Genomic DNA, 18278 nt, shown 5'->3' with positions numbered 1-18278 from the left:
TATACAAATGGAAAAAGTCAAATTATATACAGGTTTGATTAATTGATTGTTTATTGCCCCACATCAAGTGACAAATATTTCACGCATATTTTAGGCACAAGAATACATTAACAATAATCCAAAAGATATGTTCTACAGAGTGGGTCGGCCAATATGAGAGCACAAATTCCGACTGCAACTGGAAGAGAAGAGCATGTTAGACAGTAACAACAATTTTGTCGTGCAATAGGTCCGCTATGGACCCCTATTGATCCATGACAAAGGTGTTTCATGTGTTCTGTAAAGTTTAGAGAGCCGATACACTTTCCCTACATCCGTTTTAACCACAAAATGTGCCTCATTCTGACTGAAATTGGCTGTAATATCCTATTTGAAAATTTGAAACATTTGTTTTTATAATTATCTTTAAGATAACACTATTTACGGATATATATGTGAGAATATTACTTTGAATGAATGCATTTTTATAAATCTTATTGATTTCCAATTACTAGTAACTGACAATGCCATCTGCTTTCCTTTAAACAACAGTCTGATATGGCGATGAGCTCTATACGTTGTTTTAGAATTAGAAAGTTTTGTCTTTTAATATAAATAAGAAGATGTGGTATGAGTGCCAATGAGACAATTATCCATCCAAGTCACAATGTATAAAAAGTAAACAATTATAGGTCAAAGTACGGCCTTCAACACAGAGCCTTGACTCACACCGAACAGCAAGCTATAAAGGGCCCCAAAATGACTAATGTAAAATAATTCAAATAGGGAAATCAACGGTCTAATCTATATATAAAAAAGGAGAAACGAAAAACACTTATGAACCACACCAACAAACGACAACTACTGATCAACAGGCTCATGATTTAAGACAGGTGAATAAAAATGCAACGGGTTTAAACGTTTTAACAGGCGCCAACCTTCACCCTATCCTGAGACAGTAGTGTAACATTACAATATAAAAAGACACATTTTAAAGCTATCTGTGTATTAGCATTTTTCATAATATTCATAGAAAGTTTGCATTTCAACTATGTTCTTATTGAGGAGGAGCAGAACGGGTTGGGAGATCTCGAACATGATGACAAAGTGTTTTTGTTAATTTGTGTCATTTGGTTGCTGTGTCTTTTACGTTTAGCCCTCACTAATGAGGATCAGGAATGGAGAAAAGGGGTGGGTCCTTTATTTTTTTATTTTAAGACAATTTTCAGTGTTTCTTAGGTTTTTAAGCCATTTTCCCCTTTCCTTTATTTTTGTTGCCCCTTATTCCATACTTAATTTTTTAGCATCCTGTTATTCTTTATTCTAATTTTCTCGTTTTCTCTATTATGTTTCACCCATTATTCTCTATAATAGTCTAATATGTAACCCCATCCAGACACTCATTCCAACTCAAAAGATAGATACATTAAAAGAACTATTATAATTTTATGCAAAACTCAATAAATCATATGTCGATTATTATGTCTAATCCTGGAGAAGTAAACTCAAAGACTTGAAAATTGGTATTTGCTGGTTCTCCACTAAAACATGAGGAATAAGAACAAAGACTGCATTGTCGGCTCTGAGTCAGAATAATATGTCCTGTTATTTAAGGTGTCATCTTTTCCTGCAGAATGTCTCCTTGACAAATGTGAACTAGCGCGTTGAAAATTCGACTCAGCTTGTCGGTCATATACAAAGCAGGGGTAATAATCTGCATATCACTTCAATATATTCTTGTCCTGGTATGCATGTAATATTTGTCACTGGACGTAAAGCAACCATTCATCCTTGCTCTGACAATCAGTTTATAACGTCCGTTCATTCCAATTTGTTCTAAATGCATCAAAGATATATAAATTGAAAACTAATGGATACATGTACTATGAACATCAATATTATTTATTTTGTAAAAATATTTCCTTTCTCTATTGGAACTGTACACGTATACATAACAACAAAATTATAAAATTGTGGTGACGACAATTGGAACATATCCGTCGTCATTTGTGAAACAGATGTGAAGAAGTTAGAAGGAAATGTTTACGTCATTGTGTCTCTGTTAGAAAGTTGTATCATTGGCAATCATACTAAATCTTTTTATATTTATAACTTATCGTTTATACTTTTATAAGAGAAAAAAAGTATTTTAGGAAAATACCCTGATGGAGATAAGAAGTAAACTATGTTTGACTGTTATTTCTGATAAAACTATTCAGATGGCAATGTGTCCCGGAAAAGAGGATCACGAAGTGTGGTTATAGAAAAGAAAATGAAAATTGAAATAGATCAAAAGTTGTGATAATTTAGAAAAAAGTTGCCAGCTCATCGCACATGAGTTTTGTAAACTTGATTTTTGTTGTTGCTTCGAATGTTTTATCATATGGATAATATTTATGAAGTCGCGTGTAATAGAATATTCAGTTTTAAAGGTTTAAAACGATTTTTAAAACATTATCGTCAATGTAGTCCTAGTAGAAACCTCCACACAATAAAAGTTACTAGAACCGCGCTTTAATTAAAGTATTAAGACGCATAATATTAACTAAAGTATGAAATGGACATATTTTTTTCACGTTTTGAAATGAGGATAATGTTTCTTTTACCATAAAACATTCGGAAACCTGATGATTTTTATAAGCGGAAGTATTTCAAATTAATAATTTGCTTCTATAAATTATCTCCTCTTATATTCATGTTTTGAAAGATTTTGTAAATATCTGTAGCAAGCGTCGAATACATGTAGACACACGATCAGCTATTTATACTACGACAATTACTCAGTGATAAATGAAAAATATCAATATTGCTGCTTCCGTTAGAACCATAAACTCCTTACAAAGCATGATACATGTCTCACCTACAATTCAGACATGACATTCATAAACATTGATCTTATTTGAGGACATGAGGTAGCGCAATAAGACGTTGTGTGCGGTGTCGTACAAGCTATACCTAAATCTTATTAGACAGTGCCGGAAAATTCTTAGCTCAGTAGGGATCAGTATCGTAAAACAAGAATATTTGAATATTGCTTACATTGTACAGCGTCACATTATATGTTCCAGGCCAAATATTACTGAATAACAAAGCTGTGTAATATGTTACTACAAAACACGCTTACCGGGTATAATATGAATTAATGTATCACCAAACAGGAAATGACTGCCCGTAAGATTCCTTTATAATTACAGTGTACTGACATCTTAACATAATAACATTTCCGACCAAATATCTATCGTGTCTTTAATTGCAGAAACACAATACTTAAAAACTTGATACAATTTTTAAAACAGAATGTAACAAATAAATTATACGGAAAAGTGCCACTGTAAATAAAACGAATGTAAAAAATTCTAAATTTATTACAACCAAAAGCACAAACTTCCACTGGAAAAGTTCGTTTCTTTCAATCCTTCTATGAAAATGAAAAATTGTATTCCAATATTGAAAGGTAAAACATAAAAGCGCTCTTCAGAAACCTAAGTATAATTTTACAACACGACATTATTTGTCAAGTTTCAAAACAGCTTCCATCCCGAAAAAGCCCATCTTGAAGCAGCGTCATTTTTTATGCTCCCTTCCAAGTGTCGAGTAGCTCTTGTGAAGACATGATCATTTTCTACCAGATTTTCTATGATGAATCCTGAGGTACAGTCGTCGTCCCATTTGATCTCGGTATCCGAATGAACAGTAAATATGACTCTGCGGTTTTTCACAAGTTGGATAGACACTTCTCCATTACTCCCCGTTTTTCTTTTTCCCAGTACGCAGACAGACCAAGTGAAAGCATACGTTCCGCTATATGGCGGAACAAACATACCGGAAGTGCTATTGTAACCATTGCCGACATTCGTTTCAACATAGTCGTAAACAATAACACTGTTATTTCTTAACGTATCGCTGTCAAATTTTGAATCCTTTATTAGAGCTGTGAATGCGACTCCGTTTGATTCATTCATAATCTGTGGCGCAGAGGCATAGACTGCCCTTGTTTCTGAAACTGAAAGAAATAACTATATTATGCATGTGTAGATTTGTGTTTTGAAATGATACTAGTACGCGAAAGCCCTTATCTTACTCTACATTAGAGTTTAAATTTTGTGTTGTATGGAGACCGTAGAAAATTTTCACTGTTTGTTTTTCGGTTTGTTTAGAAATTTTTGATTTTTGCATACACATTACTTATCATTTCCTACCTACAACTTTCTTAATGTGCCACTTGGCTGTACACGGTTATGTATTGTTTTCTGTATTTTACAGTGAATTGGCAGGCAATAAAGTTGCCAGTATTCTTTAGATTTCTGTGTCCGTTATGCATCTATTTCTTCTGTAATTTGTTGATATTACCTATGTATATGTGCAAAGGTTATCGACATATGGCAGAGTATGTATAAATTGGTTTTAGGGGCCGTCTAAAACTTGCAATCAGTTGTGAGCTTTTGCCACGATCGAGACCTCAATGTGACTTTCAAATGATGAACAGCAATAAAAGCGCTTCCCTTTGCTTGGATTTTGTAAAGGTTGTGTACTTTTTGTCATCAATTAGTGCAAAATATCCACTTCCCATAATAAAACTGCAAAAATATATAAAAGTTTAAAACATGAAAACACACACAGCGTCCTTGAAGCCTTATATCGTAGGGCTAACTTTACATTTCTACCATGTTAGTAGCACATGTCAAACATGAAAGAAGAGCATGTTGGTAATTACAAATTAAAACTTGTCATGGACTTGAAAGAAAGGAAAGCCGAATCATATGACGTTTCCTAATAGTTTGAAAAATATCTTTATTAGTTATGGTCTATATTAATAGAGTATAAATTTACATGTACGTTCTGTATTATATTGATAAGGTCACAGTTTTGTTATTCTTTGTTTCGCGTCCGAATGCATGAAGATTTTTGATGGTCTGAGGTTTTTCACTAGCTGGCTAACAATTTTTGAAAGAGTGACTGGACACAAAACAAATATAACAAGCCAAAACCAGGTCCTGAACGGATACTTTCAGAGCAGATTTTTTTATTGTAAGTAAGGTGAAAATGCAAATTGCCCATATAATACACTGTAATTGATGCTATGATTTACAGTAAAAGGAGATGGAGTATACGTCAATGAGACAGAAACTCAACAATAAAAGCAACCACACAACTACAAGACTTCCAGATCTTCAACAATAGACATGTGTCTATACAATATATCAAGCTCTAAATCGTCATGTGTTATATTAAAGTTGAGAATAAATTAAACACACGCCATTAAAGGTTTGTTATCAACATTAAATGCTCGAAACAATGAAAACATTCACAAATGGCATAAGATAACCATTGATCAGGTTCCTAGCTTGTGACAGACACATGGATATGTTTCGAGATTAAATTATAATTTTGAATATTCACCCACCCCCCTTAAAACTCGATCAGTGGCTTAACTTATACCTTATTTGGTCTCTGGCGGAGAGTTGTCTCATTTGCAAGCATACCAAATCTTCTTATTTTTATATTAACAAACTTGGAGTTGGGAAATTTAAAACTTCAAAAATATCTTTTTTGTTCATATTAAACATGTTACGTGTATGTAGAAAAAGTTTGTGACAATTAAACATAAAAATTAAGTAAAAATGTGAGCAATCTTAAGAAGTCTCTTTGGATATGAAGCAATTTATTGTACAAAATTATTCTCTCGACTGGCTCCAGTGTTAGCTATTGTCCTCAATCAACGTCCGTCGTAAATAACAACAAAAACAACTCGCTATTTTTCATGAAAATGCCTATAATCTTCAGCATATTTGACAGTCCTTATTTTTCGAAATACATGTCTTGGGTTATTTCTGTTGAAATCAATCCAAACTGCAATGATCTCAAACTTGGGTTTTTTTTTAAAAAGAAATTTAAATATCTACTGTTCATGATTGAAGGTCGTTTGAAGACCCCTGGCTATACATCTAAAAACATTAACGGTACCAATTTTACTGATTTACACCTGATTTTGACAATTTTTTCTCTTCAGGGATGCTCGAGGCCAAAATATTTGAAAATCCAAAACCTAATTCAAACGTTGATAGAGCTAATAAAACCAAAAAAGAATCAAGAAAGAGTCAAACCCGGACAAAGAATCAGAGCTTTGCACGATGAATATACATTTCTTAACATAAACTTATTCCAAAATTTTATAACAGCGCAATAGAACAAAACCCGTATTTTCAACCAGTACCGATGAAAGTACATGTTTATTTGAAAATTACCTAAGTATGATTTTTTTTAGTGCAAAGATTTTAAAATTATAAAATTCTTCTATCTGTCATATAAAACGATATTCGTTAAAATAACTCTGAAAAACTGAAAAACAGCAACGTAACTAATTTAGCCAATTACCGTAAACTGTTGTGTTTCTAGCCGAATTTGGTAAATCACTATGACAGTTGTAAACTATCAAACCAGTAGCAAGACAAAACAAAACGTTTGCTATAAATCCAACTGCTAGTCCAAACGCCAGTCCTTTTCGCTGATCTCTCAAGTGTGCAATTCCTTTTAGTTTACAAACTTTATCCGGTTTTAGATCGGAACGAATTTTAAATTCTGTTCTTTCATGTTCTGAGTTTTCGACCAGTCGATAATCCATTGTTCTACTGGTATAATATTCAATCGGCAATCCTCGGGTGAATCCGTTACTCTTCTTCTATCGAAGGTACGGAATCGGCCGAGTTGTGACGAATGATATAATATCAGGTTGTATTCACTTGAAACACTAGTTTTAGTTGTTATTGTATAACTAAATTTATTTGAGAGTTGTGTGCTTATTCTATGATTTGACAGCGATTCTATTCCTGTTTTAATTAATGAGTATTATATGTCAGGACAAGAAGAGACCATGTGTAGGTTAAGTATATCTCTCCGATAGTACTTATAGTATTAAAGTTACTTTAAGAGAGGCTGTCAATTAATTTAAATTAAGATACTGAAAGGCAAATGTTCATTATGTAAAAACGTGAATCTTATTGTAAGTATTTTAATCGTTAGAGAATACTAAGGCCAACATTAGAAACACTTGTTTCAGGGTTTCTTAATCTTCCTTATTGTTATGCCCCTAAAATGCCTATCCTAATTGTTTTACTGGCAATTTTGAAAGGGTTGCAGGTGGTCCTTATATATGCAAGGTTACTAAGATAATTAGTAAAATAAAAAAAAATTCTACCTGTACCCTATTTTTCTAATTGCGAAAACCTTTAGTAGAGATTTAAGGACATGGGTCATTTTAAAGTTTTATTTCAGTAAAGTCAATTATAGATAGTCTAAATCTTTACAGGACTTCACATTAACACAGCTTTATAATCATGCTCATGTCATCATGCTCAAATGACATGAGCCAGTTACCTAACAACTACCATAGACTTTTAAATTTGGTATATTTTTTTATAAATTATGTGCACACTTAAGCTTGTGTCTCAGCTACATATTCAGTTTTGCTGTATGTGTTTATTTGACTCTTAAATTGAAACGGTAGATGAGTTGTCACTTTTAAAACTATTAGGTACTGATCTTTTCTGGAGGAAAAAAAATGTTTCCCAATTTATTTTAATGAATTGATTTATTCTGTTTCTGGAGAGAAAAACAAAATTTCGGTATCAGAAGGGAAGTGAAAAAAATACTTCATTTCAATTTAATAATAAACTAAACATTGATTTTCAAAAAAGGATCTGCTTTATAAAAGTAATCCTGAAAACTGATATTTTGTTTGTTTCATAAAAGTCTGAAAACATTTACATTCACTTCATTTGAACTTTGGTTGATAGTTGTCTGATTGGCAATCATACCACATCTACTGTTGATAGTTGTCTGATTGGCAATCATACTACATCTACTGTTGATAGTTGTCTGATTGGCAATCATACTACATCTACTGTTGATAGTTGTCTGATTGGCAATCATACTACATCTACTGTTGATAGTTGTCTGATTGGCAATCATACTACATCTACTGTTGATAGTTGTCTGATTGGCAATCATACTACATCTACTGTTGATAGTTGTCTGATTGGCAATCATACTACATCTACTGTTGATAGTTGTCTGATTGGCAATCATACTACATCTACTAAATGTTATATTTAACCCTAGATCCCACAAAAAAGAAGAAGATGAATGAACGGTGCCTTCCACACCATGAAAGTCTTGCCTGCTTATGTTCGCGATTGCATCCTTAAGATTACGGTCTTACTATATAAAGGTTATTGGTTTTTTTTAATTTTATTTTTGGTGACCGATTGCTATGAGAAGTACATCTGCAGTGATCATTGGCTTGTCAAAACTGAGGTTGTGTATTCGAACCCCGGTCGTTACAGGTACGTTTGACTAGGATTGAAAATTTTCCTGCCAAAGGTTGGTGGTTCTCTCCGGGTATTCCATCTTTCTCTATCATTAAAAACTGACCAAGAGTGTTGAAAGCGGCGTTAAGCTCTAACACCAATAAATCATTCAATGAATCATAAATTTACATGTAAAATTGCCAAGGATTAAAAATGTTAGATCAAGGTCAGGTGAACCCTATCAGACGACATGTACAGCTAATTAATGTGGATTCATTATTATTCATTTATCGCGGATTTCGTTGGTAAAGGTAAACCAAGAACTTAAATGTACAATTTTATAAAGGTTTGTATGAAAACTTAGGTTAAGCCGATAAAAAAAACTACGAACATACAAGTTTTCCTTTTAATTTAATTTGAAATGTTTTGAAATGAAACATAACAATTGTGAGAAACGTTACTCAGTAATTAACATGGATGCTGTTCAAAATAAAAGTTTAAAGTATGAGTTTAATCTAAAATAATTATTGTATTTTCAAGACGTGAATGCGTGTATACTCCAGATATTAGCAATATAAGTGTCAACTTATTTCATTTAATGGAAGTAACCGGCATCAAATTAATTTTGTTTATATTTGCAGAAACATATATATATAAAGTTTATAATTTCTTTGATATTTAGAATTATTTTCGTGCTTAAAATTTGCTCAAATGGGATGGATGGCTTGGCATCGCAACCCTGATGAGAGAAAGCACGAAAACGGGCACAGGGGTCGTTACCCTTTCTATGAAAATAAAATGAAAAATGAAAATAACGCTTTATAACATGTGCATATGTTCATTGCGTGCACATTCCACTACAGTGTTAATAATGTATCACTTACAAAGGAATATTATCACGCATTTGACAGATGTCGTTATGTTGTTGACAAATTTTATGGTATTATTAGGGAATAACATTGGTTCCGTGCTTGGGCATCGTCCTCATTTTATCGTTGGACTAAAGCATAAAAGATTTGAGCTGGGATTTTTTGCTTTGAGTAATAGTTGAAGTCTCATGCTCCACTGATAGCCGAAAAGGAAAATATGTTTGAAAAAAAATGACGACGGACGAGCGACGAACGCAGATTCAATTGATGTTCAATATTGGGAAACTGCAACAATTTTCCGTTAGATTGTGTACTGAGGCTGCAAAGAGGGCATGAAGAATAAGTATAAACGAACATAATTACAGCAAACCTTCTAGCGAATTATTTCACGAATGTGACATTGTGCCGATAACAAAGAGAAAACATTATCATAAATCATTACTTATGTATAAAGCAAAAAATGGTTTAGCTCCAGAATATTTGTCGAGTCTTATGATACAAAAATACAATGCGAGTATTTTATCATCCGATAATTTAATAATTCCAAAGCCAAATGCATATTTGTATAAGTCTAGTTTCTCGTATAGTGGACCACAAGTTTGTAATGCTCTTCCTAATACTATTTAGAAATCAAACGCAGAAACTGTGTTTAAATTTAAACATAACTACAAATCTACGTACTTTTAACATTGTAATATTTGCACTTTAATGCCTTACAATAATTGCTTATCGAATTTATTGAAATTTGTGTGTAATACTAATGAGTTACACTCTCTAAATAAAGATATTATAATTATTATCATTAACGCAGGATGTCAAACGGACGACGGAGTGATGATAAAAGCCCTTGACAACAGTCTTTTATTTTGGATCCTGAAAATGCACAACTTAAAAAAGGAATCATATGTGTGTATTTTGTTATCGAGTTGCATAAATGTTTTATTGAACTTTTGTAAATTCGACTTGATTACTAATTCAATGAATATCTTGAAGTTGTATAAAAGCCTAAAAGTATAAACCCCAATAATTTAATACTTTTATTCCGCAGCTCTACGTTGGCTATGCTCCAAATGTTGTAACTATAATCACGTCCCCTTTCCCCGAATGTTACCTACCGAATTAGACTCATTACCGGGTTTGTATAACATGAGCAACACGACGGGATCTGCTTTACCTTCCAGAGCACCTGAGATCATCCACAGTTGCTGGTGGGTTCGTATTGCTCAGTCTTTAATTTTGTATGTTTTGTTTTGTGTACTATTGTTTGTTTTTCTTTTTTTCGTTTTTAGCCATAGCGTTCGTTATCAGTTTATTTTCAACTTATGCGTTTAAATGTCCCGTTGGTATCTTTCGCCTCTCTTCTACAATGACTTGCATAAGAGATCGATCACAGGAAGGGTCTGAATTCGTGTTAAATATAATATCAAAAGATTATAATAATCTTGAGGAAACAGTTGTCTTTAAAAATACAATGTTAAAGTAGCTGTCGTAATGATACAATGCAACTAAATTTATCGATTCTCAAGAGCTAACATGACAATCATATCTACAATTTCTCAATCTTTCCTCCATGATTAAAATCAAGTAGAATTCTGCCACAGTGAACGCGAATGCTTGAATACACAAAAAAAAAACAATATTTGCCTACTTGTTTCCTTCTCTTATTCAGATTTAGCAGAAATGTACACTCCGTTCTAACTTCAGTGTATCGTAGTCGTTCGCTTGTCATTATTTCTCTTTATATATATTTTTTATTAATACGATAAAGTTATTTCCTGTTCTAAGATGTGAATTCAAATTCTCCCGCGTATATGACATGTATGATTATCGACAAAGTCATTGGCACGTGATACATGGGAGATTACGGGTGATACCACCCTAGATATGATCATAAGTAAACACACACAGGCGTTGGCTACATATCGTTTATCATTTAACAGGTAAAGCAAACATGCATTCAATCAACATTAAATTCTCAATTTGTATAAAAAAAAGCGCACGCTTCTAACATTTCTTTTATAAACGAGTCGATGAGACGAGTCTTAACTGTACTATTCAACATCCGTGTCCCAAATATTCTCTAGTTGGGAAAAAGTAAATACATGTATAGTATTGCAGTCATTGCAAGAAAATTAGATTTTTATCAGCATTTATCGTGTATTCAGACAAGAACAATCTCTAGCAGACGTATTTTGATTATATTAAAACAGATACATATAAACGTCTCTGATTCAAACATGTCAAACATGGTATTTGCTTTTCGTTGCTTGAATTTTACAAAACTTGGATATGTTTGTTCATGATCAAGACCTGATAATATTATACTAAGTATTAGTATTAGTTTATTAGTCCCAGTCAAGACATTATCCCAAGCCTAAGCAATATGTTTTAATATGATTCTTTTTAATTATTCGATTTTTTAGGGATAGACACCAACATAACTTTATTAAATTCTTCATGGAATGTCAGGAAAATAAGTGACACTGTCCGGGGCTTACTATACTTTAAACACGATGGCTCTTCTGTTTAATTTAAGGTTGAAAATAAGAATTTTACAAACCTAGAAAGGTATGTCTGTCTCTAAACTCACTAGCGACATGTTTTTCGAAGTCTCATATCTTCAGTTACAAAAATAGTCGTCTAATCTATAATTGTACCGATTTGTCCTATGGTTGTGGCATATGAGTAAGATTTAGCGTAGTGGTTGATCCAATCCACACTGTCCTAACTAACGCCAGGATAGTTTATAAGATCTTGTCATGCATATTTTACTCTCGGGAGACAAAGCGTAAGATTAAATGGATAAAAAGTAAAATCACAAAAATACTGAACTCCGAGGAAAATTCAAAACGAAAGTCCCTAATCAAATGGTAAAATCAAAAGCTCAAACACATCAAACGAATGGATAACAACTGTCATATTCCTGACTTGGTACAGGAATTTACTTATGTAGAAAATGGTGGATTAAACCTGGCTAGCTAAACCTTTCACTTGTAGGCCAGTTTTTCACAAAATTTCATTATATTGACAACGATGTGTGAACAAAACAAACAGACATAATAGGTAAAAATGTCAAAAATAGGGGTAATTGTGTGAACTAACAGATGAACTGTTGAATTAAATGTGCTATTAAAACATCTATTAACGATTTTAAAAGTTTATAATCATTCTAATAGTAATTCTCTATATATGTCCTTTAGTCTCATTTAGCCAACGTTTTTATACCTTTTTATATTTCAGATGAAGAATATATATCGTTTACTTCATACAAGTGGTGAGAGGGTTGGCTAGCTATAAAACCAAGCTAACCTACCATATTCTTTAGAAAAAAGATTTAACCAAGTCAAGAATTTGTTTTCCGTTCGTTCAATAAGATGATTTAGCGTTTGATTTTGTCAGTTTTTACGGACTTCCACCTTTTTCGAAATTATATGAATTCGTGTAGTTCGGTATTTTGGTTAATAATTTTTACTATTTAAATGTTAGGAATATGCGTTGACACATTTTTTTCAATTATTTGATAGACAATTTGACCGTTACTAGAGATATTAATATTCCGAAATTTACTAAAGATTCTTTGTTTAACGTAGGTTGGGTCATGACCACCGTTATACATTGTGGACCATGTTTGTACGATGAAACCCATCAGAATGCTAAAAAATGGTGTACCAGTTGTGAAGAGGGTTTATGTGAAGAGTGTGAGAAAAATCACAGGAAAACCAAAACGACAAGGGACCATAAACTTATCTCGACTGACGATTATCGGAAGATAAAAGACGTTCCAATCTCTCTCACCTGCAGCCTCCATGACAAGAAACTAGAGTGGTTTTGTAAATTTCACGACAAAACTCTTTGTGTGATATGTTTGCCGACTGAACACGGATCTTGTTCCGATGTCATACCAATAGATGTTGCTGCTACAAATGCAAGACAATCCACCGCTTTATCCGACTTACAGGAGGCAATCGAAATAGCATTGCTTAATATAAAACTTTGCATCAATAATAGAAATACTGCCAGGGAGGATATTGAAAAGCAAGAGAAAGATATAAGAAGAATTATCCGAGATACGAGAACAAAAATAAATGATCATTTAGACAAGATGGAAGAAAAATTAAATCAAACATTGGTATTAGCATCAAAAACATGCAAATCGAAATGTAATAAGTTTCTACAACAGTTTCATTCACACGAGGAAACGTTTATCAAATTAAAAGATCAAGTATTGCAGATGAAAGAGTTTGCCTCCGATCTACAAGTATTTCTTGGAACACGTCAAATTGACAAATTGGGTATGAGTGAAATAGAATCATGTAAAACTGCAACTGTTTATATCCACGATTACAAATTCAACCTGGTTCTTAACAGTGATATTCAGAAATTATCAAATGGCGTAGTCAAAGAGTTTGGAGAAATTCAAGTCGCTGAACATGCCTCGAATTTATACATAAAAGAGGTAAAAATAGAGCAGGCTCAAATACAGCAAAAGGTTCAACCCTCGGGTAATGTCGCTGACATAAACCTCCAACTAATAAGAAAGGTCGATATCAAAAGAGGACATGATTTGTCGATTTCAGGTTGTGCGATATTGCCTAACGGGCATCTATTGTTTGCCACCTTCCAAAAAAACAGAAACATATTGGAATACAACGAAGAAGGTAACTACATTGGCAGTATTCAAGTTTCTGCTGATCCGTATGATATCACAGTGCTAGATTTGGATCGCATTGCAATCTCATACGGAGGTAACGGATTCTTTGAAATATTTAACTATCGCAATAATAGGGTTGAAAAAAAGATAGAGACAGGAGGCCATTGTGGGGGATTGAGTCAGTCAAATGGTAAAATTTACGTAAAACTTGATCAAGTTGCCGTTTTTGACATTACGGGAGAGAAACTATGTGATATGGCTTCAGAAGGCAGACTTTATATATCTGCATCTAAAAACTATCTATTCTGTTCAAGTTATTCAAATTCCAATGTATTTTGTTATGATATGAATGGACAAGAAGTATGGAAGTTTCAGGATGATTCTTTGGGGTTTCCGTACGGCGTAGCAAATGATTGTTGGGGTAACGTTTTCGTTGTTGGTGGTACATCTAAAAACCTGATACTTATACAACATGACGGGAAAGCATATAAAAAACTGTTTAATTTTGATAGGTATTCAACTCCGCGTGTGGTATGCTATGATAAGGACAAAAATTCCCTCCTGATCTGTGATCAATACGGTGATCATTGTGCCTTGTATAAAGTATTGTACAATTAACTAACCATTTTCAAACTACAAATGGTACAGCAAAATGTCCTCTTTGAAATGATACCATAATTATCATTAGGCTTCTGATTAAATGTTTATAACTATCCACCAAATTAAGTTATGTGAATGTAAGCAACTGATTATGTATTTTCATTTTCATTTATAAAATGAAACTTTATGATTCGTTGAAGCAAATTATTTGAAAGCTGGAATTTGATCGACTGTCATACTTATTACCGTGTATTTCGTATGAAAACCATAGAGGCACATTATATTTACTTCGAATTAGTTGAGTTGCATTAAAGCCTTAAGGGTTAGGTTTATGTTACAATCCTCTTGAAACACAAATATCCAGAAGTTTATATAAACTGAGGAAGAAAGCTTGTTATGTTTAATATTTTCCTATCTTTAACCAATCAAATTTAGGTCAACAACATTTTTCGTTATTGCATGCATTTTCCAGTCATACATTGTCCTAGGATCTTTGATCAGACTGTCAAACGATTTTATGCATTTCTTAAACAATTTTATAGGAAACTGATCGCAAAAATATTTGCTTCTGATTTCGGTTTGTCAATCCAATAGTCTAGAATAGCTGGATTCTTACAATTCAGAATGTTAAATCAGAATAGTGGTTGCAAAATTCAACATACTGCCCTTCATACATATATGGCTCACTTTAATATCCTCTCCATTATAACGATTGTTTTTATCATTATATAGATTGATTTTTAACTTGTGAGAGCTTTCCAGATCTTCCTCTTTTCCAATACTTTGAATAACCAATTTGGTATACTAAGTACGACAATATGTGCATGCTTGTTATACATTATTTTCATGTATTGTCATTAAGGGAAGGGTTTACAAGGTATAACATTTTTTAGCTTAAATTTACATCTCCGTTGATTAACTATCATATGTAAAATAAAATTAGCACAAAATCAACAAAATCAACAGGATGATAAACTATATCTATGCCATCTGTGAGACCCTTATGTTTTTTTAACCTGAAAAATCTAAGGATTATTGTGGCATAGTAATGTTCCAATTGGTCAAATACTTTCAGAGGAGAAGATTTTTGTAAAAGCTATCAAACCACAGATGATTGACATTGACGTCAAGTGATGAAAGTACTTCACACCATCCTTTTGACCATGTGAACAAAACAAATTGAAATTAATCTTATTAAGTGTAAACTGGTCAGACAAGTGCCACATGTGGAGCAGGATCTGCTAACCCTTCCGTAGCACATGAGGTTCCCCCTTTATGGTCTTTAGTTTTCTATGTTGTGTTTTATGTACTATTGTTTGTTTGTTTGTCTTTTCTTTTTTAGCCATGGCGTTGTCAGTTCATTTCTGATATATGAGTTTAAACGCCCCTTTCGCCTCTCTTTTACTTAAAAATATGGCAGGTCATTATGCATTTTTTTCAATTTGTCATTAATATCTCTTATTACCTAAACTTAATTTGAAATCATTTTTCATGCTAATTTAAGTAGATGTTTATGCTATTTCAAATTACGTTGCAATTTAATGATTATGTTTTTGGAATTTGATATTGTTTGCAACGTACCCTGCCCATAACATTCAAAGATACTTATTGGACATATTTACATATTCTTACAAATCAAAACTCAAAATAGATAAGAAAGAAGATATTTTTCTGTTTTTATAGTTTATAAGGAAACAACAATTTGTTCATGCAAAATTGTGGTTCATGGCTATTTTCAGAATCGAGATATTACAATTAGATATGATAAGTGGTAAAATTCTTCCATGAATCCTGAGAGATGGAAATTACATAAACGGTACTAATGTTTCCTGCACCAGATGCGCATTTCGACAAGCAATGTCTCTCCAGTGATGCTCGAAGCCAAAATATTTGAAAATCCAAAGCTTATTAAAAGGATGAAGAGCTGTAAACCGTATAGCCAAAGCCGGGCAAGGAATCAGAGCTTTGCATGAGGGAGATACATTACATAGTTTTAAATAATTTCAAAAAATTTGTAACAGCAAATTTTAATAACTCAAAATCCGTATTTTCATACCAGTACCGAAGTACTGTGCTACTGGGATGGGGATACCCTCGAGGACTATCAGTCCACCAGCAGAGGCATTGAACCAGTGGTAGTAATAACATAAACGGTACCAATCGGAAAGTAATCATTCATTAAGTTGATACAAACACGTAACAAAAAAAATTTTCTCAGTTAGAAATCTTTATTTTTAACCACTGCTGATATTATTTTTCTCCATGTTATCATCAAGTATTGTTTCATCGGCATTCTCTGTCCCTTTTCATCTCATTTTATTGTTAAATTATTCATATCATTACAAAAAAGTCTTTCAGATTCATTGTTAGTGACTTAACCAATATCAGTTATCGCTCTATGGTCTTTTAAACCATCACTACCTTTAACCCCTAGAAAATCTCATCGATTGCTGCACCAATGTCCCTAGAATATATTCGATCTGATGGTTTAGAACGCTGATCATTCTTCCTTAGTTTACACGCCTCATCAAACGGGGGATGAATTAGACGTTGTCTTGGGATATGATACGCATAGTCCTTTCCTGGTTCAAGCTGAAAATACAATTATGATTGCATTTATAAGGAGATGTGGTATGATTGCAAATGACACAACTGTCAACCAAAGTTTAAAAGGAAGTAGATGTTAGGAAAGACTAAAAAACATTTTAGCAACTCAAATTTGCATACCAAAATTTCAGAATAGTCAGTAACTAAATATCAAAATATGAAAGAAACTTCTTCAGAAGAATGTCTATAAATCTAGTTAATTTCCTGCACAACGGGGAGTTAGAAGGGATAACTTTAATTATCAAAATTATCTCAGGCCAAGACAAGGCTTTTTATCTGTGATTAGATAAGTCAGTAAAGTACATTTTTTATCAAACAATAATAATTTTAGATCACAAGTTCCAGTTTTATACCCGGGTAATTTTCTACACGACTCACTCTGCCATTTTGCTCACTTTTACGTTTGAATACTTTACATGTTTGCCTTTAACGTGTTTAAGATCAAGTCATAGATTTAAGACACGTACGAAACTGTTAATAAGTAATGACCCCAAACTTAAATTAGTTTCGAGCAATCTATAATAACTTTAAATTAAACAAATGATATTCGTAAACTGACATTTTTTGTTCAGTTCAAGGACTATTCAAAACTCAGCTTATAAGTTAACTGAATTAACCCGCGAACCACTTTCTAAATAAACCAAGTCTCAATACGTGGATATTTAAAGTATTTGCTAAAGAAATTCAATGTAAACACTGGCCAAAACTAGCCAATTTTAGTCAACAGAAATATACATCAAATTAAAAGAGAGAATTGCTGTCTAGAAAATGTCGAAATAAACATTTTCGACAATACACTGAATACACTAAATATATCACAACCATTGTGCGAGATTCGTCATCGACACCACTTCAAAACGATGACATACATGGGGAAAGTTCCCGTAAGGATCTGAGCTGGGAGTGATTTCTAGAAGACAATGACTGCACGAACTTAGCACTTCTGTGTTGACATGTATTATCATTGATATGGTCATATTTATAAATTAACTGTTTACAAAACTTTGAATTTTTGAAATACTGAATAAATTAAGGCTTTTCTCAGGAATAGATTACCTTAGTTGTATTTGGCAAAACTTTTAGGTATTTTTGGTCCTCAATGATCTTCAAATTCGTACTTTATTTGGCCTTTTTAACTTTTTTGATTCGAACGTTACTGATGAGTCTTTTGTAGAAGAAACGCGCGTCTGGCGCAAATACATAATTTTAATCCTGGTATCTATGATGAGTTTATTTATTTACCCCCGGGAACTTAGGCGTGCACTC

At 32.9% G+C, this 18278-nt stretch overlaps 1 protein-coding gene and 1 long non-coding RNA gene across 2 annotated transcripts; one reads left to right on the top strand and one right to left on the bottom strand.

The window, feature by feature from the left end:
- Window positions 1-3328: 3328 nt before the first annotated feature.
- Window positions 3329-6740, bottom strand: LOC127720539 (uncharacterized). Its single transcript, XR_007990842.1, has 2 exons — window positions 6355-6740; window positions 3329-3982 (listed from the first exon to the last, which is right to left on the bottom strand). It is a non-coding gene; the product is annotated as an uncharacterized LOC127720539 (long non-coding RNA).
- A 4257-nt stretch (window positions 6741-10997) lies between these two features.
- On the top strand, window positions 10998-14731 carry LOC127720538 (E3 ubiquitin-protein ligase TRIM71-like). The gene is made up of 2 exons (XM_052227132.1): window positions 10998-11094; window positions 12745-14731. Exon 2 carries the CDS (start codon window positions 12753-12755, stop codon window positions 14421-14423), a length of 1671 nt encoding a protein of 556 aa, XP_052083092.1. The 5' UTR covers window positions 10998-11094; window positions 12745-12752; the 3' UTR covers window positions 14424-14731.
- Window positions 14732-18278: the final 3547 nt, after the last annotated feature.

This window comes from Mytilus californianus, unplaced genomic scaffold, assembly GCF_021869535.1.
Source record: "Mytilus californianus isolate M0D057914Y unplaced genomic scaffold, xbMytCali1.0.p SCAF_11, whole genome shotgun sequence".
NCBI classification, from domain to species: domain Eukaryota; kingdom Metazoa; phylum Mollusca; class Bivalvia; order Mytilida; family Mytilidae; genus Mytilus; species Mytilus californianus.
Note: the sequence above shows the minus strand (reverse complement) of the source record. Positions and strands in the feature narration are given on the sequence as shown.